This window comes from Neophocaena asiaeorientalis, unplaced genomic scaffold (assembly GCF_003031525.2).
Source record: "Neophocaena asiaeorientalis asiaeorientalis breed wild unplaced genomic scaffold, Neophocaena_asiaeorientalis_V1.1 scaffold491, whole genome shotgun sequence".
Taxonomy (NCBI): Eukaryota; Metazoa; Chordata; class Mammalia; order Artiodactyla; family Phocoenidae; genus Neophocaena; species Neophocaena asiaeorientalis.
This window is the reverse complement of record NW_020185318.1, coordinates 598,189-614,935: the sequence shown is the minus strand read 5'-3', so window position 1 is coordinate 614,935 and position 16,747 is coordinate 598,189. Positions and strand designations below refer to the sequence as shown.

The 16,747-nt window shown below is 38.8% G+C and overlaps 1 protein-coding gene across 1 annotated transcript in view; it reads right to left on the bottom strand.

The window, feature by feature from the left end:
* LOC112392146 (X-linked interleukin-1 receptor accessory protein-like 2) overlaps nucleotides 1–16,747 on the bottom strand; it is a gene marked incomplete at its 3' end in the record, with an annotated part of 51,923 nt that overhangs the window by 18,586 nt on the left and 16,590 nt on the right. The window contains exon 3 of the mRNA XM_024733687.1: nucleotides 1,688–1,874. Within this exon, the coding sequence (XP_024589455.1) occupies nucleotides 1,688–1,874 (187 nt within the window). The remainder of the gene's footprint in view (nucleotides 1–1,687; nucleotides 1,875–16,747) is intronic.

Below are 16,747 nucleotides of genomic sequence, written 5' to 3'. Positions count from 1 at the left end.
TAATAGCACCCACCACACAGAGTTGCATTGAGACTTAAGTGAGATAATATAGAGACCAAGCTTAGCACAGCAAATGGCACATAGTAAGTGATTAAGAAATACTAACAAGGCTAGGACTTTCCCTGGTTGTCGAGTGGTTAAGACTCTGTACCTCCACTGCAGGGGGAGCAGGTTTGATCCCTGGTCAGGGAACTAAGATCCCTGGTGGGGCAAAAAAAAAAAAAAAAAAAAATAAAAAAAAAAAGAACTACTAACAAGGCTGATGATGGCATGAAGGGTCCCACTAAGTATGGATATTCTATATTTATGCATAATGAACATCATGTTCCTTTTTATGTGTCAGAATATTAAGAAAAAAAAAAGGAGGATGACACTTCACAAAGAGACTTGAGGTTCTAGTTCAGGACATGCTCTTTCTGTCTCTTGTCGAGTTCCCCCAGGTATGAAGATAGAGGAATTTCCAAATGTAAAAGCACCTGACAACTGTAGGAGCTAGGGTTTAGGCTTTCCTGGAAACTGAGGGTCTGCCAGATACTACAGAAACAACCTGTCCTACCTTTTATGTGTGTTTGGTTGCAATAATGTGCATAGTACTTGTGCAGAAAACCCCCTTGGCCACCTCTGGCCACCATATATAGTCATATATGGTCACCATGGGCCAACCAGTGTGGCTCAGAGGTGGCAGAGGGTGCTCAGTCCTCTTTTAGAACCACAGTGCCCCAGGCTCGCAGCCAGAATATCATAGTTGAAAGGTTGTATGTTTATTTTTCTGCTTCCTGCCCTAGATCCATGCTCTGCCTTTGTCTGACCTACTCTGGGCCCAGAGAAGCTGAAGACTATTGATTCTACCCCATGGTTTTGCTTTCTGAATTCTGTTTGAACTCACATGGTGGGAGGAAGACACTAGCAAGAAACCAGAAGGCGGGAGTTAAGAGGGGTTAGGGTGTCCATCCTGTCCACTCCCTTTCTGTTTTCCACAGTTAACATGCTCCTCTAAGGCCACAGTTCTTGACAGGCCTGCTCCGCTCCTTCCAGGTTCCAGAGATACAGCTGCTTCCCCTTGCCACTCTAGACCTAGGAGCGGTAATTTACAGCTTTTTCCTTTTTTGGTTCCCTTAACCCTAACCACACTGTAAACAGTTCCTTCATTCAACTCTCATCTGTACAACCTTTGAGTGTGGTTTATTTCCAGATAAACACATTATTTCCAGTGTTCACATATCCTTCACTGGGCCCATTTCTCTCCTCTGCACTGACTGCAGTGGTTCTCACAATATAGACCATGATAATCGTTGTTATTTTTTGTAAGCACCATTCCTTGTAAAGATGGGCCTTTGTTCCTAACAGTGAATAATATTTCTAGGTCCCTCAAATAATTTCTTTCATGTATTATTTCAATCTTCACTCTTCTTCCCATTTGCTCTCATGAGTTGGGGTAAAGGGATATTTTCCTTATTTTTAGTCATTAGAGAAGCTGGGATTGCTTCTGACACCTGCTGATGGAAGTACATGAAAACCAGTAATATATAGGGATCATAGCTCTGAATTATTTAGCTGTGGATCTGCTGATTCTTCTCAGTGAAATATCTAATACCAAAAACTCAAAATAAAATCTCCCCCTTTTTATCTCCCCAAGCCAGCTATTGACTTAGGGTAAAAAAATGCATTTAACATTATGCTGAGTTACCTTGTACCACACAACATCAGGCTCCTGATTGGACTTTTTAAAGTCATCCATGTCTGGGCAGGATATCTCCTTTCTTTTAGTGACTTCAGATTTTTCCAAATAGCGGATCCTGCTATTGTAGCACAGACCTGATTCATTCTCTGCAACAGTCAAGGACATTGACACCTTCATGCAATATGTCGAGTTTCTGTAAGAATAGAGAAATAGAAAATGGCTTTATTGGGTGTTTACACCTATGTTTTTACTCTGTATATTTCAAGAATATTGACTTTTCCACTTAGGACCTTGCCTAGAAATCAGAAACAACATGGAAACAACACAGAAAATTTTTCTACTTCAACTGACATGAAGATATGGAACAAAATGCTAATGTGGACATCTCTGACCATGAGATAGCTACATAGAGCAGCTGTACCCATCTTCTGAAATGTAAAACAGTCAGACTGCTTTCCCAGTGGTAAACGTTGCTATGTTGACAATCTGATAGCAAAAACTTATGAGAAAGTCCATAACTAAGGCTATAGCCATTTCTGGTTTGCCCTTATGGCCAGTCCCTTAACAGGTATTCCAAGGATTGTTAATTTTGCCATTGGTTTCTAAGCCAACATTTTCTTTTATAGGATACATACCAAAAAACAGATCAACAACTTGTATGGGTATAACTGAATCACTTTGTTGTACACCTGTAACTAGCACATCATTGTTAATTAACTATACTCCAATATAAAATAAAAATTAAAAATAAAAACAGATCAACATACAGAAGATACCCGTTAACTCACATAGCTTTTTAAGGTGTTGACTGAGATATGTCAGGGGTCAAATTTGGGTTCCTACAAAGAACAAATCCTAGCAGAGTGGATTAATTTTATTCATCAAAACTAGAATTATAAAGGAATTTCAACATTGAATTTTACCATAAAGCTGCTTTAGAAATTGGACATTAATGGGCTAACCCATAATAGAAGGGTATTTATGAAATTGAATTCTGCCTCCATTTCCCTATGTATATCCCATGACATTTCCCTACCCTACTCTACCTAGACTCCAGAAGATATCAACCACACAAAAGAAATCTGGAAAGTATGAGGAAGAGATCAGAAGCAGCCTGGTAAGACTCAAAAGAAGGTCAACTGTAAATCTCTTGGTGAGACATTTCAGAATCATATGTGTTCTAAACATCAAGGGATACCTGCTGTTAAAAAACAAAAGTGCCAGGGATAATTCAAAACCGAGTATTTTTACAACTAAGTAAAAACAATCCTGATAAATGGGATTAACATGCCAACCAATAATTTTAAGATGGCCTCAAATGATTGCTACTGTTTGTACTTCATTGAAATTTCACAATATTGAATTTTCACTATATGCCAGACACCATACAAAACACAGGAGTGCAGATGGCTGCTGCCCATTGGGTTTACAAACTAAGTTAATCAAAATGACTGCTACTTGGATTTCTAGTGAAGTTAATTACTGGCAAGTACTCCTGACTATGTGATGCCTGTGTCATCTGAAGATGCACTTCCATTCTGATATTCAGATGTAACCCCATTATACAATGTAGATTGTGAACTATTGCTTTTCTCTCTTCCTCAGTGTAGGTTCTTAGGGTTTAATATAGGCCCACTAGGGATCAAATGTAAGGACATTTAATTCTACTAAGAGATGCTTGACAGCTTCTTTAAGAGCCATGAATCTAAAGCCACCAGAAATGTTTTTAAGTCTCAGCCAATAAGGTAAAATTTGGTTCAATCAATTTGGCTCTTCTTGACTCCATTTTCAATACTTCAGTGCTAAACATGCCCATGTCTTCTTGCTTTCTTTAACATCCTACGTGATGTGGCCTATTGTAACATTCTGTCCTTCACTCATTAGGGTGCAGTCGCAATGGTATTTACTCTGTTTCTTGAATATACTAAGCCTATTTGAGCCATGGTTGTTTATACTTGCTCTTCTCTTTGATTTTCTATCATGTGCTTTTTGTTAAGTGTGAGCAAAGAATTCGTTGTTCTTGTTCATCACTCTATTCCTGGGATCTAAGTTGATAGCAAGGGCTTAGTAAATGTTAGTTGATTAAATGTGTGGGCATCAAAAGGTATGTATTCAAGAGACATGTCTTCTCTGTTCTACTTTTGCATAAACTCATTATGGAACTAACCACCCCATCCCCATTCTACAGATTCATGTGTGTATGTGGCTGGTCAAATATCACATTCCCTGTTTAAATATGACTCAAGATAATTCTGCAGGTATTCTTGTACCACCAGGGTAAGGATTAGCCAAATTTGGTGCATCAGCATACCAGCAAAGAAAAAACTATAATGACTATATCTGGGAGACAAGGAGGACTAGGGTATGTATAGGGGATGGAAGGAAGATAAATGGTCACAGTTTTTAAAAAGTTTTAAATGAAGCAGAAAGAAAATCACCTCTGCTAAGTATGTAAAATATTATGAACAGTTGTTAATGTCACAGACTTTGATCATATCTGTTCCATGGTGTCCATCCATACAGGTGAAAGAGACTTACTTGTTAAATATCTTCCCATTTTTGTGTTACAAACCCAGGGAGAGAGAGCTGTTGTCCAGCAGTCTCAACAATTGAAGTATTAGACAGAATGTACAGTTCCCTGAAAGGAGCTTACTATCCCAGATCTATTTAGTCCTGAGGATAAAATAGGGTAGACTAAGTAAGGGACCAATATAATATAGTGGTTTCAGAACAAAGCACTAGCTTTGAACTAAGATCCACTAGGTTCAACTAGCTCTGTGTCCTTGAGCAAGTTATGTAACATCTCTCAGTCTCAGATTCCTCAGCTGAAAAATGAGGATAAGAAATCCTTTATGGTGGCTCCACTGGAGTTTGGAGGAGGAAGCTCTTTTATTATACAAACTTAAGCAAAAACAAGTTTACTGTTTTCAGTTGGAATGGTTATAATATCTGACCTCTCCAGGCTGCTGTAACTATTAAGCAAATATAAAACATATAACACAGCATCTGACCCATAGTAAATATTTAATAGACTGCCATTAGAATTGTTATTACCGCTTATATTAGTTCCTACATATATTGTTGATAAATTAATAATTATAATTTATATGTGATGTAGTAATTGTGAACAATCACCAGTATAATAAAAACAATACATTGGCAGTGATGGGTTAAGATATGCCACTGGCCTGGGGTGCCACTTGAGAGAAAAGAGTCTAGAAGAGGTCAGTTAGGCAAAAGGCCTAGTACCAGTGCGCCATGAAGGTCTGAAAGGATCAAAAAGATATACTATATGGGAACATATGTATATGTATAGCTGATTCACTTTGTTATAAAGCAGAAACTAACACACCATTGTAAAGCAATTATACCCCAATAAAGATGTTTAAAAAAAAAAAAGATATACTGACCTAGACACAAAAAGAAGTTAATCAAGAGAAAGCAACTAAGGCAAGAAGGAACTTCCAGGTACTGTGAATACCAGCTACTAGGCAAAAGCCAGAACTTCGGATGTCGAATTGTTAGTAAGAGTTCCACTAAGTCTTTTGCAAGTTTCTTAGACAAACACCTTCTATAATAAAGCTCAGACCCCTAGGCAAGTTTTCGTGTTCCCTCTCCAAAATGCCCAAAGTATACACTATGTAGGTCATGCCAGCAGCACTTTCATTAACTTGGGATGAGGATGAGGGCAGGGAACCCACCCTGGGAATGGCTGATAGGTTGAAGGAGGAAATATTCTCTAACCCTTATCCACAAACAATCTTGACCAGGGCTCTGCATGAATTCACTCTTGCTCTGGTCTTTACCGTGTAAAAGCCTGCTGACAGATTGCTTGTTACCCCATGAGCAAGCCCTAGTATGAAGTCCTTGATGACGACCAAATTCTCCGGAACTCAAGACAAGGCCTGGTGTGAGTCCTGTTGTTTCCATTGCTGACTTGGGGGAGGTGTGATCAAGGATGCCTGACAGTCTGAGACTCAGATTGATTTTGATTAGTTGTGTAATCCAGCCCTGGCACAGTTCCTGTTAACAATCTTGCATTATATAGATTTTACTTTGAAAAATGCCGCAGGCCAGTTCTATTTAAAATGTTTCCTACAACTGGGACATAAAAATGTTACTTTTCTTTCATTAGGTACAATTAGAGCTGTGCAAGTTTGAGGAGGCAGACTGACGAGTGTGCAAGAATGGGAATTGTACTTTTTTCTGTCTTCCCTTCACATCCTGAGGGGGACAAGGAGCACATTCAGGCTCAACATGAGCAAAGGGTCTTCACAGTGATGTTGCAGCAATGCCTTACAATTGTATACATTTGTAATCTTTCAAGTATTTCCATATCTCTTGTCTTACTTAATTCTGGCAATAATCCAGGAAAAGGTGCATGGTAAGTATCATCTACATTTTGTATAGGAGTAAAACAGAGAGGATAAATAACTTAGTCAAGATCATATAGCTGGTCAGTGGCTTAGAACCAAGGTTCTGGCTGTTAGCCCCTGGCCACTCTCAGAATTTGGTGCTATCAGCTGAACTAACTCATGGTTATCCACACCACCTTGGGGATGCTCACAGAAAGAAATGCAGATGTGTAAAGATAACACTTAAAGAACACTGTTATTAAAATGCACAGCACAGAATTTTCAAATTTGTAAATAAACCTTGCTTTCTATTCCAAAGGTTTAATGTTAGTTACTTTAGGTCATAATTTATACACTTTTTTTGCAGAAATATTTCTAAGGGACAATGTTGATCATCTTGGGTTCCCTAAGGGGAAAAGTGAGACCTAGGGTTTAAAACATACATGAGAAATACAGATGCCCCTTTCCAATTCCCATTTATAAAACATGCTAATATTATAAAATCTAAAGTTGTATTTCAAAATATGAGTTTAAGTGCATTTGCTGTATCACCAGGGCTAACCTACTGAAAATAAACTAAATAAATTAGGGAATTCTTTCATATCTAAGAGCAGAAGCCCAGAAAATATGTGTCAGGATATAGTTGAAACTTTTCTAAATGGTTCCTTCAACTGTCTTATCTTCATTTCAAAATACTTTCCTTGAAAATCACAGAACTATCTAATGGTTAGTAAACTAAAACCAAGTTTGTTTTCTGATATTTTTGAAATGTGAATTGACCACTATGCATAACTATCAATTAATCAATCTACCATTACTGGATGATATTGTCCTCAAACCAAAAGAACTATGAACTGATATTATACCAAATTCAGGGAAGGGAAACAAATGAATTAACAAACAGGATATTAGGCCCTTTGGTGAGTTCCATTTCTTGAGAATCATTATAAAATAAGAAGATTTTACTGAAAAACATATTTGTGTGGAAAAGGAGACTTTCAGATGAGTGCAGAAATAAGTACATATAACTGCAAACATGAAATGTTAATACTTTAAAAGACCAAGAGGAGAAAAAATGGGGGAGGATATGAATTACTAATATCAGAAATAAAAGAGGGGACATACAAATCCCATGAATACTAAAAGGATAACATAGGAATATTGTGAACAGCTCTATGCCCACAAATCTGATAACCTAGATGAAATGGACCAATTTTTTGAAAGGCAGAATCTGCCAAAACTCATACAAGAAGAATCAGACAATATGAATAGACGTATAGCTATTAAAGTAATTGAATAGATAATTAATAACCTTCCAAAACAGAAAGCACCAGGCCCAGATAGATTCACTGGTAAATTCTATCAAATATTTAAGAAAGAAATTATATCAATTCTCTATAATCTCTTTCAGAAGAAAGAAGCAGAAGGAATACTTTCTAACTCATTCTATGAGGCCATCATTACCCTAATACCAAAACCAAAGACATTAAAAGAAAACTGCAGACCAATATTTCTCATGAACATAGATGCAAAATCCTCAACAAAATGTTAGCAAATCAAATCCAGTAATGTATAAAAAGAATTATACACCACAACCAAGTGAGATTTATCCTGGTTCGACATTCAAAAAGCAATTAATGGGGCTTCCCTGGTGGCGCAGTGGTTGAGAGTCCGCCTGCCGATGCAGGGGACACGGGTTCGTGCCCTGGTCTGGGAAGATCCCACATGCCGCGGAGCAGCTGGGCCCGTGAGCCATGGCCGCTGAGCCTGCGCGTCCGGAGCCTGTGCTCCGCAACGGGAGAGGCCACAACAGTGAGAGGCCCGCGTACCGCAAAAAAAAAAAAAAAAGCAATTAATGTAATCCATCATATCAACAAGCTAAAGTAGAAAAAATCACATGATCAGATCAGTAGACACAGAAAAAGCATTTGACAAAATCCAAAACGCATTCATAATAAAAACTCTCAGTAAACTAGGACTAGAGAGGAAATTCCTCAACTTGATAAAGAATATCTACAAAAAACCCTACAGCTAACATACTTAGGGTGAGAAACTAGAAGCTTTCCGACAATGACCAGGAATAAGGCAGTATGTCCTCTCTCACTACTCTTTTTCAACATTATACTGGAAGTCCTAGTTAATGCAGTAGACAAGAAAATTCATAGATTACATGATTTTCTATGTAGAAAATCTGAAAGAACTGACAAAAAATATGCCTGGAACTAATAAGCATTTATAGCAAGGTTGCAGGGTATAAGGTTAATACACAAAAGTCAATTGCTTTCCTATATGTCAGAAATGAACAAGTTTTAAATTTGAAATTAAAATCACAATACCATTTATATTTTAGAAAACCCTAAATGAAACACATAGATATATATCTAACAAAATATTTACAAGATCTATATGATGATAATTACAATACTGAGAAGAACAAAGCTGGAGGACTGACACTACCTGACTTCAAGGTCTACCATCAAGCTATAGTAATTAAGGCATTGTGATAATGGGAAAATAATAGACAAATAGATCAATGGAATAGAATGTTGAGCCTGGAAATAAATCCACATAAATATAGTCAACTGATCTTTTTTTTTAAACATCTTTATTGGAGTTGCTTTACAATGGTGTGTTAGTTTCTGCTTTACAACAAAATGAATCAGTTATACATATACATATGTTCCCATATCTCTTCCCTCTTGCATCTCCCTCCCTCCCACCCTCCCTATTTTTTTAATCTGAGAAATCTTTCCTTTGCCTTCATTTTTAAAAAACTTATTTTATTTTTGGCTGCGTTGGGTCTTCTTTGCTGCATGGGGGCTACACTTTCCCTAGTTGCAGCAAGCGGGGGCTACACTTCCTTGCAGTGCACGGGCTTCTCATTGCAGTGGCTTCTCTTGTTGTGGAGCATGGGCTCTAGGCTCATGGGCTTCAGTAGTTGTGACTCGTGGGCTCTAGAGCTCAGGCTCAGTAGTTGTGGCACACGGGCTTAGTTGCTCCGCAGCATGTGGGATCTTCCCGGACCAGGGCTCGAACCCGTGTCCCCTGCATTGGCAGGAGGATTCTTAACCACTGAACCACCAGGGAAGCCCTCAACGGATCTTTGGCGAAGAAGCAAAGGCAATACAATGGAGCAAAGACAGTCTTTGCAACAAATGGTACTGGAACAACTGCACATCCACATGCAAAAAAAAATGAATCTAGACACAGATCCTTACGCCCATCACTAAAAGTAACTCAGCATGGGTCACAGACCTAAATATAAAATGCAAAACTATAAAACTCCTAGAAGACAACATAGAAGAAAACCTAGATGACATTGGATATGGCAATAATTTTTTAAAATTACAACACCAAAGGCATGATCCATGAAAGAAATAATTGATAAGCTGAACTTCATTAAAATGAAAAACTTCTGCTCTACCAAAAACAGTATCAAAAGAATTAGAAAACAAGCCACAGACTGGGAGAAAATATTTGCCAGACACATCTAATAAAGTTATCCCAAATACACAAAGAATTCTTAAAACTTAACAATAAGAAAATAACCCGACATAAAAATGAGCCAAAGACCTTAACAGACACCTCACCAAAGGAGGTACACAGATGGCAAATAAGCATTTGGAAAGATGTACATCATATGTCATCAGGGAAATGCAAATTAAAGCAATGAGATACTATTGTACACCTACCAGAATGGCCAAAATCCAGAACAAGTGACATCACCAAATGCTGGTGAGGATGCAGATCAACAGGAACACTCATTCATTAATGGTAGGAATGCAAAATGGTACAGCCACTTTGCAAGATAGTTTGACAATTTCTTACAAATCGAAACATACTCTTACCATGTGATTTAGTATTCATGTTCTTTGGTATCCATCCAAAGGAGTAAAGAAATTATGTCCACACAAAAACCTGCACATAGACATTTATAGCAGTTTTGTTCATAATTACCAAAACTTAGAAGCAACCAAGATGTCTTTCAGTTAGGTGAATGGATAAACTGTGGTACATCTAAGACAATGGCATATTATTTAGTGCTAAAAAGAAATGAGCTATCAGGCCAGGAAAGATATGGAGGAACCTTAAATACATGTTACTAAGAAAGAAAAAAAAAAGACACTCTATAAAGGCTACATACTGCAGGATTCCAACTATGTGACCTTGTAGAAAAGGCAAATCTATGGAGACAATAAAAGATCGGTGGTTGCCAAGATTTGGGGGGAGGTATGAATAGGTAGGGTACTGAGGATTTTTAGGGTAGTGAAAATACTCGTTATGATACTATAACTGTAGATACATGTCACTATACATTTGTCCAATCCCATAGAATGTACAATGCCAAGAGTGAACCACAATGAAAACTATGGACTTCGGGTGATAATGATGTGTCAATGTAGGTTAATCAATTGTAACAAATGTTCCACTCTGATGAGAGATGTTGATAATGGTGTATGCACGTATGTGGGCAGGAGGTATATGGGAAATCTCTGTATCTTCCTCTCAATTTTATCATGAACCTAAAACTTCTCTGAAAAATAAAGTCTCTTTTCAAGAAAAGACCAAGAGGGCCAAAGCTCTGACCAATTTCTTGATATTATCATTTTATGAAGAGCCACAACCTTTTAGATGAATTCATATGACATTTTTGAGAAACTTCTATGTGCCATGCTTGATTGGGTATATTAAAAAAAGCAGATGTAAACTTAACACAATAACAAAAAATATCTGTGCTATAATAAGTTGAGGGAATACAAGATCTTTTGAAAATTTCACTTTTCTACTTTTCAGTCCATAAGCAAATAACCTTATTTATAGTTGTGAAGAGTTCAGGGATTTTTGTGTTTTTTGTTTGTTTTTTAATAAACAATGTTATCTTTCATGGGTGATATCTCTAGTCTATAATAATGTCAATATAATAGGTTTGAATTTATGTACATTTGTTCCAATTGGCAGAAACACAGTTAATAAACAAACAAGGATTCATTGGAGGTGTGAACAGGGAATACTTTATTAACTTCTCCCCTGCTGAAATGAACACTCAACGTTTGGAATGACATTGATAATCTCCAACCCAGGACTATTCAAACATAATTTCCTAATGGTTCTTGATGCAGTCCAAGAAAAGGTCAACCCAGGGACTTGAACTGAACTGGACTTGAGAATTCTCACTGCTTGGGAACGTGGCCACTACAGTCAGAGAGGCTTCGTTTCAAATCCCTACTCTATCATGCCCTAACCATGGATCTTTAGACAGGTCACTGAGCTTCATTTTTGTATATGTAAAATGTGAATAATAAAAGTTATCCTAATAGGGTTGTTTTGTTACACAAGTGTTAAAAACCATGTAGGGTCTGAGATTTTTACCATACTTCCAATTTTCATGGGTGTTGGTAGAAGACAAGAGACTCTTGGGTCAGAAACAATGGACAGTTAATTATTCACAGCAATAGAAATAGCCAGAATATCAGCATTTGTTTTGCTTCCCCAAACCCAGTTCCCACAAGGCAATACAAAGAGGGCCAGATGACACCAGCACAAGCAGTAGGCTGCATTACAGGACAGGAATCCCAAGCTTAGGAGGCACAACTCTTTAATAATGGGACACAGGCATGCCTGCCTTTTGCTCCAGAGGGAGATACTATCTATATTTTCCAAGGCTGCAAGCAAAACTGTCAGTTGCTCTGATGGGAGGTGCAATTTCTACCTTTTACGACTGTTCTCTATACATACATCCCTGAAAAGATAATCTGGGACAAGGGACAGTGCCTCTGTGCATAAGCCATGCAGAAATGCAAGAGATCCATAGGGAATTGTCTCTCAACAATGAGTTAATTTAAAGCTCTTAGCACAGTACCTGACGTGTGGTAAGTGCTCCATAGAAAGTAACCCCCTCTTACATCATCACCACTGTATAATTAATACATTATCCACTGACTCCCAAACCAAACTGTAAAGTAAATCTAGATGCTTTGTTTTGTTGTTTAAAGAAAGAGTAGCCAATGGACCAGGTTACAATAGAAATTATATATATTCTAAAAACTACTGGCTCAAGATAAAAATTTGTTATCAAAATATCATTCACCCTGAATTCAAAAAAACCTATAATTTATCTGGGGGTGGAGTAGTTAGGTCTGATACCTACTCAATAAAAAAATTGTCTGTGTGTGTGCGTGTGCGTGTGTGTGTGTGTGTGTGTGTAAAATAACCCACTCATAGATCACTGAGAATTTTGGATCTTTCCTGTGGCAAGTTCGTCACCATTCTCAAGGAAAGCAATTGCAATCTGCCACCTAGGGGTGTGGGTAACTAGTTAAAAATCTGTTGCCAGTGGCTGACTGACATGTGGGTAAAGGTAAGGGAATAATCAAGGGAAATTCAAAAGATTCCCCGCCACTATCATAACCCACAACATGTTACGAGTGACCCCTGATTTATTGTTTGGTTGAAGACAATTTTTCACTGACTATAACTACAGTTGAACAGTGAGGAGGTTAGGGGTGCCAATGCTCTGTGCAATCATAAATCCACATATAACTTATAGTTGGCCCTCCATATAAATGGTTCCTCCATCTGTGGTTCTGCATCCATGATTCAACCAACTGTGGATTGTGTAATACTGTAGTATTTACTATTGAGAAAAACTGGCACCTATGTGGACCCATGCAGTTCAAACCCATGTTGTTCAAAGGTCAACTGTATTTCTTACTTCTTCACTGCTTCCTATTTAGATTACACTGATATTTTTGTATCTGTCAAAAAGTAGTTTTATAATTATTCTTATAATATTCACAAAAGTTTTGCTTTATCGCCCAAGTTACATTGTAAATACTTCAAAAGCACCGAGCTTTCTTTATATGTGGTTATCTTGCTCCTCATACAGTAGCCAGAAAATTCTCTCTATCTTTGTGTTGACAATTATATAAGTTAGTTGTCTTAGCAACTAAGCTGTCATACCCTATGCCTCCATGATCTATTCTCTGATCCCTGCCTACCCACCATAACTGTCACTGTCAGAGGTCTTAAAAGACTGGTAAACATTCAAAATTTCTGCATGCTGCTATAACTTCACTCTATGACCCACTAACATTTGGTTTCTTCCCCATAATTCTTTTGAATTTCTATCATTAGACTCAAGGACATCTTACTAGCCAAATCTAATGACCTCTTGTGCACCCTCAGCCTATCTTACCTCCATGCATAGTTTGAAACTTGTAACTCTCCTTCAACTTTCTAAATCTCTTGTTACTTCTAAGATATCTCTCACTTAGGATTGTCTACTTCTCCAACCACTCCTTATAACTCTACTGCTGGCTTTTCTTCCCTGAGCTATCTCCAAAATGTTAGCCATCTTCCCCTAGGCCTCAGGTTTCCTGTCTCTGTTTTGTTTGCTTGCTTATTTGTGTTTTTCTTCTCTCCCTCCAAACTTCATCTCCAGAAATTTTGTTCAAGCACTAGATTCCAACCACAAACTAAGTGCTGAAGACATCCAAATGTATAATATTTTTTCTCTAGTTCTATCCTCTCTCTTAAGATCCAGCCTAGTACCTCCATCTAACTATGATTCCATATTACTGTCATGAAGGCACTTATCAGTCCCAAACTGAACTTAGTACCTCTTGCCTACAGTCTGTTATTTCTCCTGTATTATCTATCATGATTAGAGGCATCACTAACCACACTACCTAATTGCTCAAGTCAGATGCCTCAAAGTCATCTCCACTCCACCTCTCCATACTTATTTCCCTTATACAGTTGGCTAACAAGTTTTGCTAATTCTATTTCAAAATTCTCTCCTTATCTGATATTTCACCTAGGTCCTGTCACAGTTCAAGCCCTAATAGTGTCTTGCCTGTACTACTAAAGTAGGATCTTAACAGGTTTCCCTGTCTTCATTTTCTCCCTCCCCTAATCCTTTGGCCAAAAGAAATTATTTATCTTTTATTTCCTAAAAGTGTTTATAAGCAGAAGTGGAAGGATGGTAGCATACGGAGGGAAGTGATCACAAGCTGAAGTTCACATTTAAAGTGTTATAAAAGGAATAAAAAAGGTAGGGCAAAAGATGTTCTGAGGCTAGAAGAAGGGACGGCAAAGAAGTAAACAGGTAAGCTATAAAACTGTCGATGAGAGTGGACAGTGGCAGAAAGGAAGAGGTCGAGGGAGGAAAGCTAGGGATCTGTCCTAGGCACTCTGTTTTTCTTGTTCTATATCCTCTCCCTGGGTTATTTTAACCACTGCTTCAAATCCAGCTTCCACTTCTCAATACTACATCTCCAGCCCTGATGTCTCTCCTAAGGTCTAGACTCACACATCTAACTGCTATAGGGTATCTCAACTGGTATGTGCCACAGTCTCCGTATGTCTAAAAGTTGAACCCACCACAAACAGTTTCTCCTTCATTCTCCATATAAGTATACAGCATCACTATCAACGTAGTTCCCTATAGTAGAAACCTGGGAATTACCCTACTCATTCTCTCATCCCTGCCCCTCTCTGGCATTCCCATGAATTCTACCTAGCAAAAAGCTCTGTTCATGTACCACTCCATCCCAAATTCCACTGCCCTTAGTTTACGTTTTGAATTACTGTGGCATCCCCCTAATGGGTCTCCCTGACTCCAGTATCTCCCCTTTCTTCACCATTCCAATTTCTACATTATGCTTTGAATGCTCTTTCTGCAGAAGTCCCTCGAGAACAAGGGAAAACATGAACCCCTCCCACTAAGGTCTGATAATTAAAATACAAAAATTGAAATGGAAAGAAGACACATGATAACATTTTTAAAGAGAGCTAAAACAGTGGGATTTATACCTCTGGTACTTAACCACCTTCTTATGTAATACTTTAATGCCTGATTTATCATTTTTTTTCTCTGTCACTATCTGATATAAACCCTTAAAGAATAAATGTTGTCTTTTTCAAACTAGTTCATAGAACAGAATATAATGCTCATATAACGAATAAGGAATGTCTGATTTTTCAGATGGAAAAATAAGTTAAAACCCATGAGTGTCTCTGCATGGCTAGTCCCTTGGGTACATAAATAAGGGGTGAGAAGAAAATAGAGACAGCTAGCCTGAGATGAGACCTAACATCAAGACAAGTAATTTGTCACATGAAGCCATCAATTTTTTTTAAGCTTGAGCGTAATGTGATCATAGGAAAGGTTAGGAGGATATTAGGAATTAGAAAGAGATTAAAGTCAGGGAGATAATTTATAAAGCAACAGGGGCATTCCCTAAATGGGAATGGATGTCAAAAAAAGTTCCTTAGGTATTAGCAATAAGACTTGGTGACTGATTTGATTGTTATTAAAGGGAGGTAGTCTTGGTGATTTTGAGATTTCTATACTGAACAACACAGGGATATAGGAGGAAAATCATTTCTTGGGGAAAAGGTTGACTTATGAACATTTGAATTTGGGATATCTATGGGACACACAGGAAACATGAATCTAGATCAGGAGTTAGCAAACTACAGGCCAAATCCTACCAGTTGTCTGTTTCTATAAATAAAAATTTGCTGGAACATAGCTACTTCTTCAAGTATTGCTTATGATTGCTTTTGTGCTACAAGTAGTTGGGACAGAGGTCTTTTGCTTACAAAGTCTCAAATAATTACTATATGGCCCTTTAAAGAAAGTTTCCTGACCAAGTATCAGAATCTGGCTGTGTCTAGAACAGGACCTACAGAACCTTCCTAGCAAGGGGGGCGCCAGAGGCTACTGAGAGGTTGGGGCTGTTTCCTGTTCTAGAACATTCCATCTCTAGGAGGGGAGGGCCCCCTGAGTGGGACAAACCATTATGGTGGTGGTGGTGGGAGGGTGTTTGAGACATTTTGTACTTGATTACAAGCACTTCACATTCTTGGCTCTGAATCTTTTCTGACCACTCCTGTTTCTTCCCACCTTCAAAGACTTTCAACAGTGTAGGGGGTTCTCTTATGTCCTGGAGTTTTCGGGAATCTTCCTCATGCACCCCTCCCACCCCCCACTGTTTCTGGAAGTTGGAACAGTCCCATGGTTGCAAAGGTACCAGGCCTGGCCACTGACAGTGGGACCGGGACAGAAGGAGCAGGTGAGGAGGAAGAAGAGGCAGGGGCCACTGCTCCTACTGCAGCTGCTTCTGGAGCCACAGGAGGAGGAGGAAGACAGAAGGACGTGGAAGGGTCAGAAGCTGCCGAGGGAGCAGAGGAGCTATGTGGAGACCTTATGCAGCTTCTCAGAGTTGAGAACCAGAAAATTTACACCTCTGGTGGGCAGAGGGAGGGAGATCTCAGGTCTGTGGACACAGCCATGCTTTATTTACCTGGGATAGCAAAGTCCAGGAGGACAGTCTCACAGGACTGTCTCACAGGACAGTCTCCTGTCCAGCTCCCTGCCTCATTCCCATCCTCACACTCATGCCCCTCATTCCCCTTCCCAGACGCACCCACGTCCTCCCCACCAGCAGCGCCGTTCACAGCAGGAGCTCCATCTCAGACGTCTCCCTGCTGGGGGCCCTCTGATTCTAGCTTGTGGTCTGATGTGGGGGGCCAGGGAATGGGCCCTCAAGAACCACAAAGAGACGGGAGGGGCTCTGATCACCACCAGCAGGGGAGACCTCCAGTACTTCAAAGGCCAGGGGAGAAAACTTGCTTCCACTGTGGGAGGGGAATCTGGCTATAAAACCCTTGAATTAAGAAATGTGAAACAGAATATAAATATACC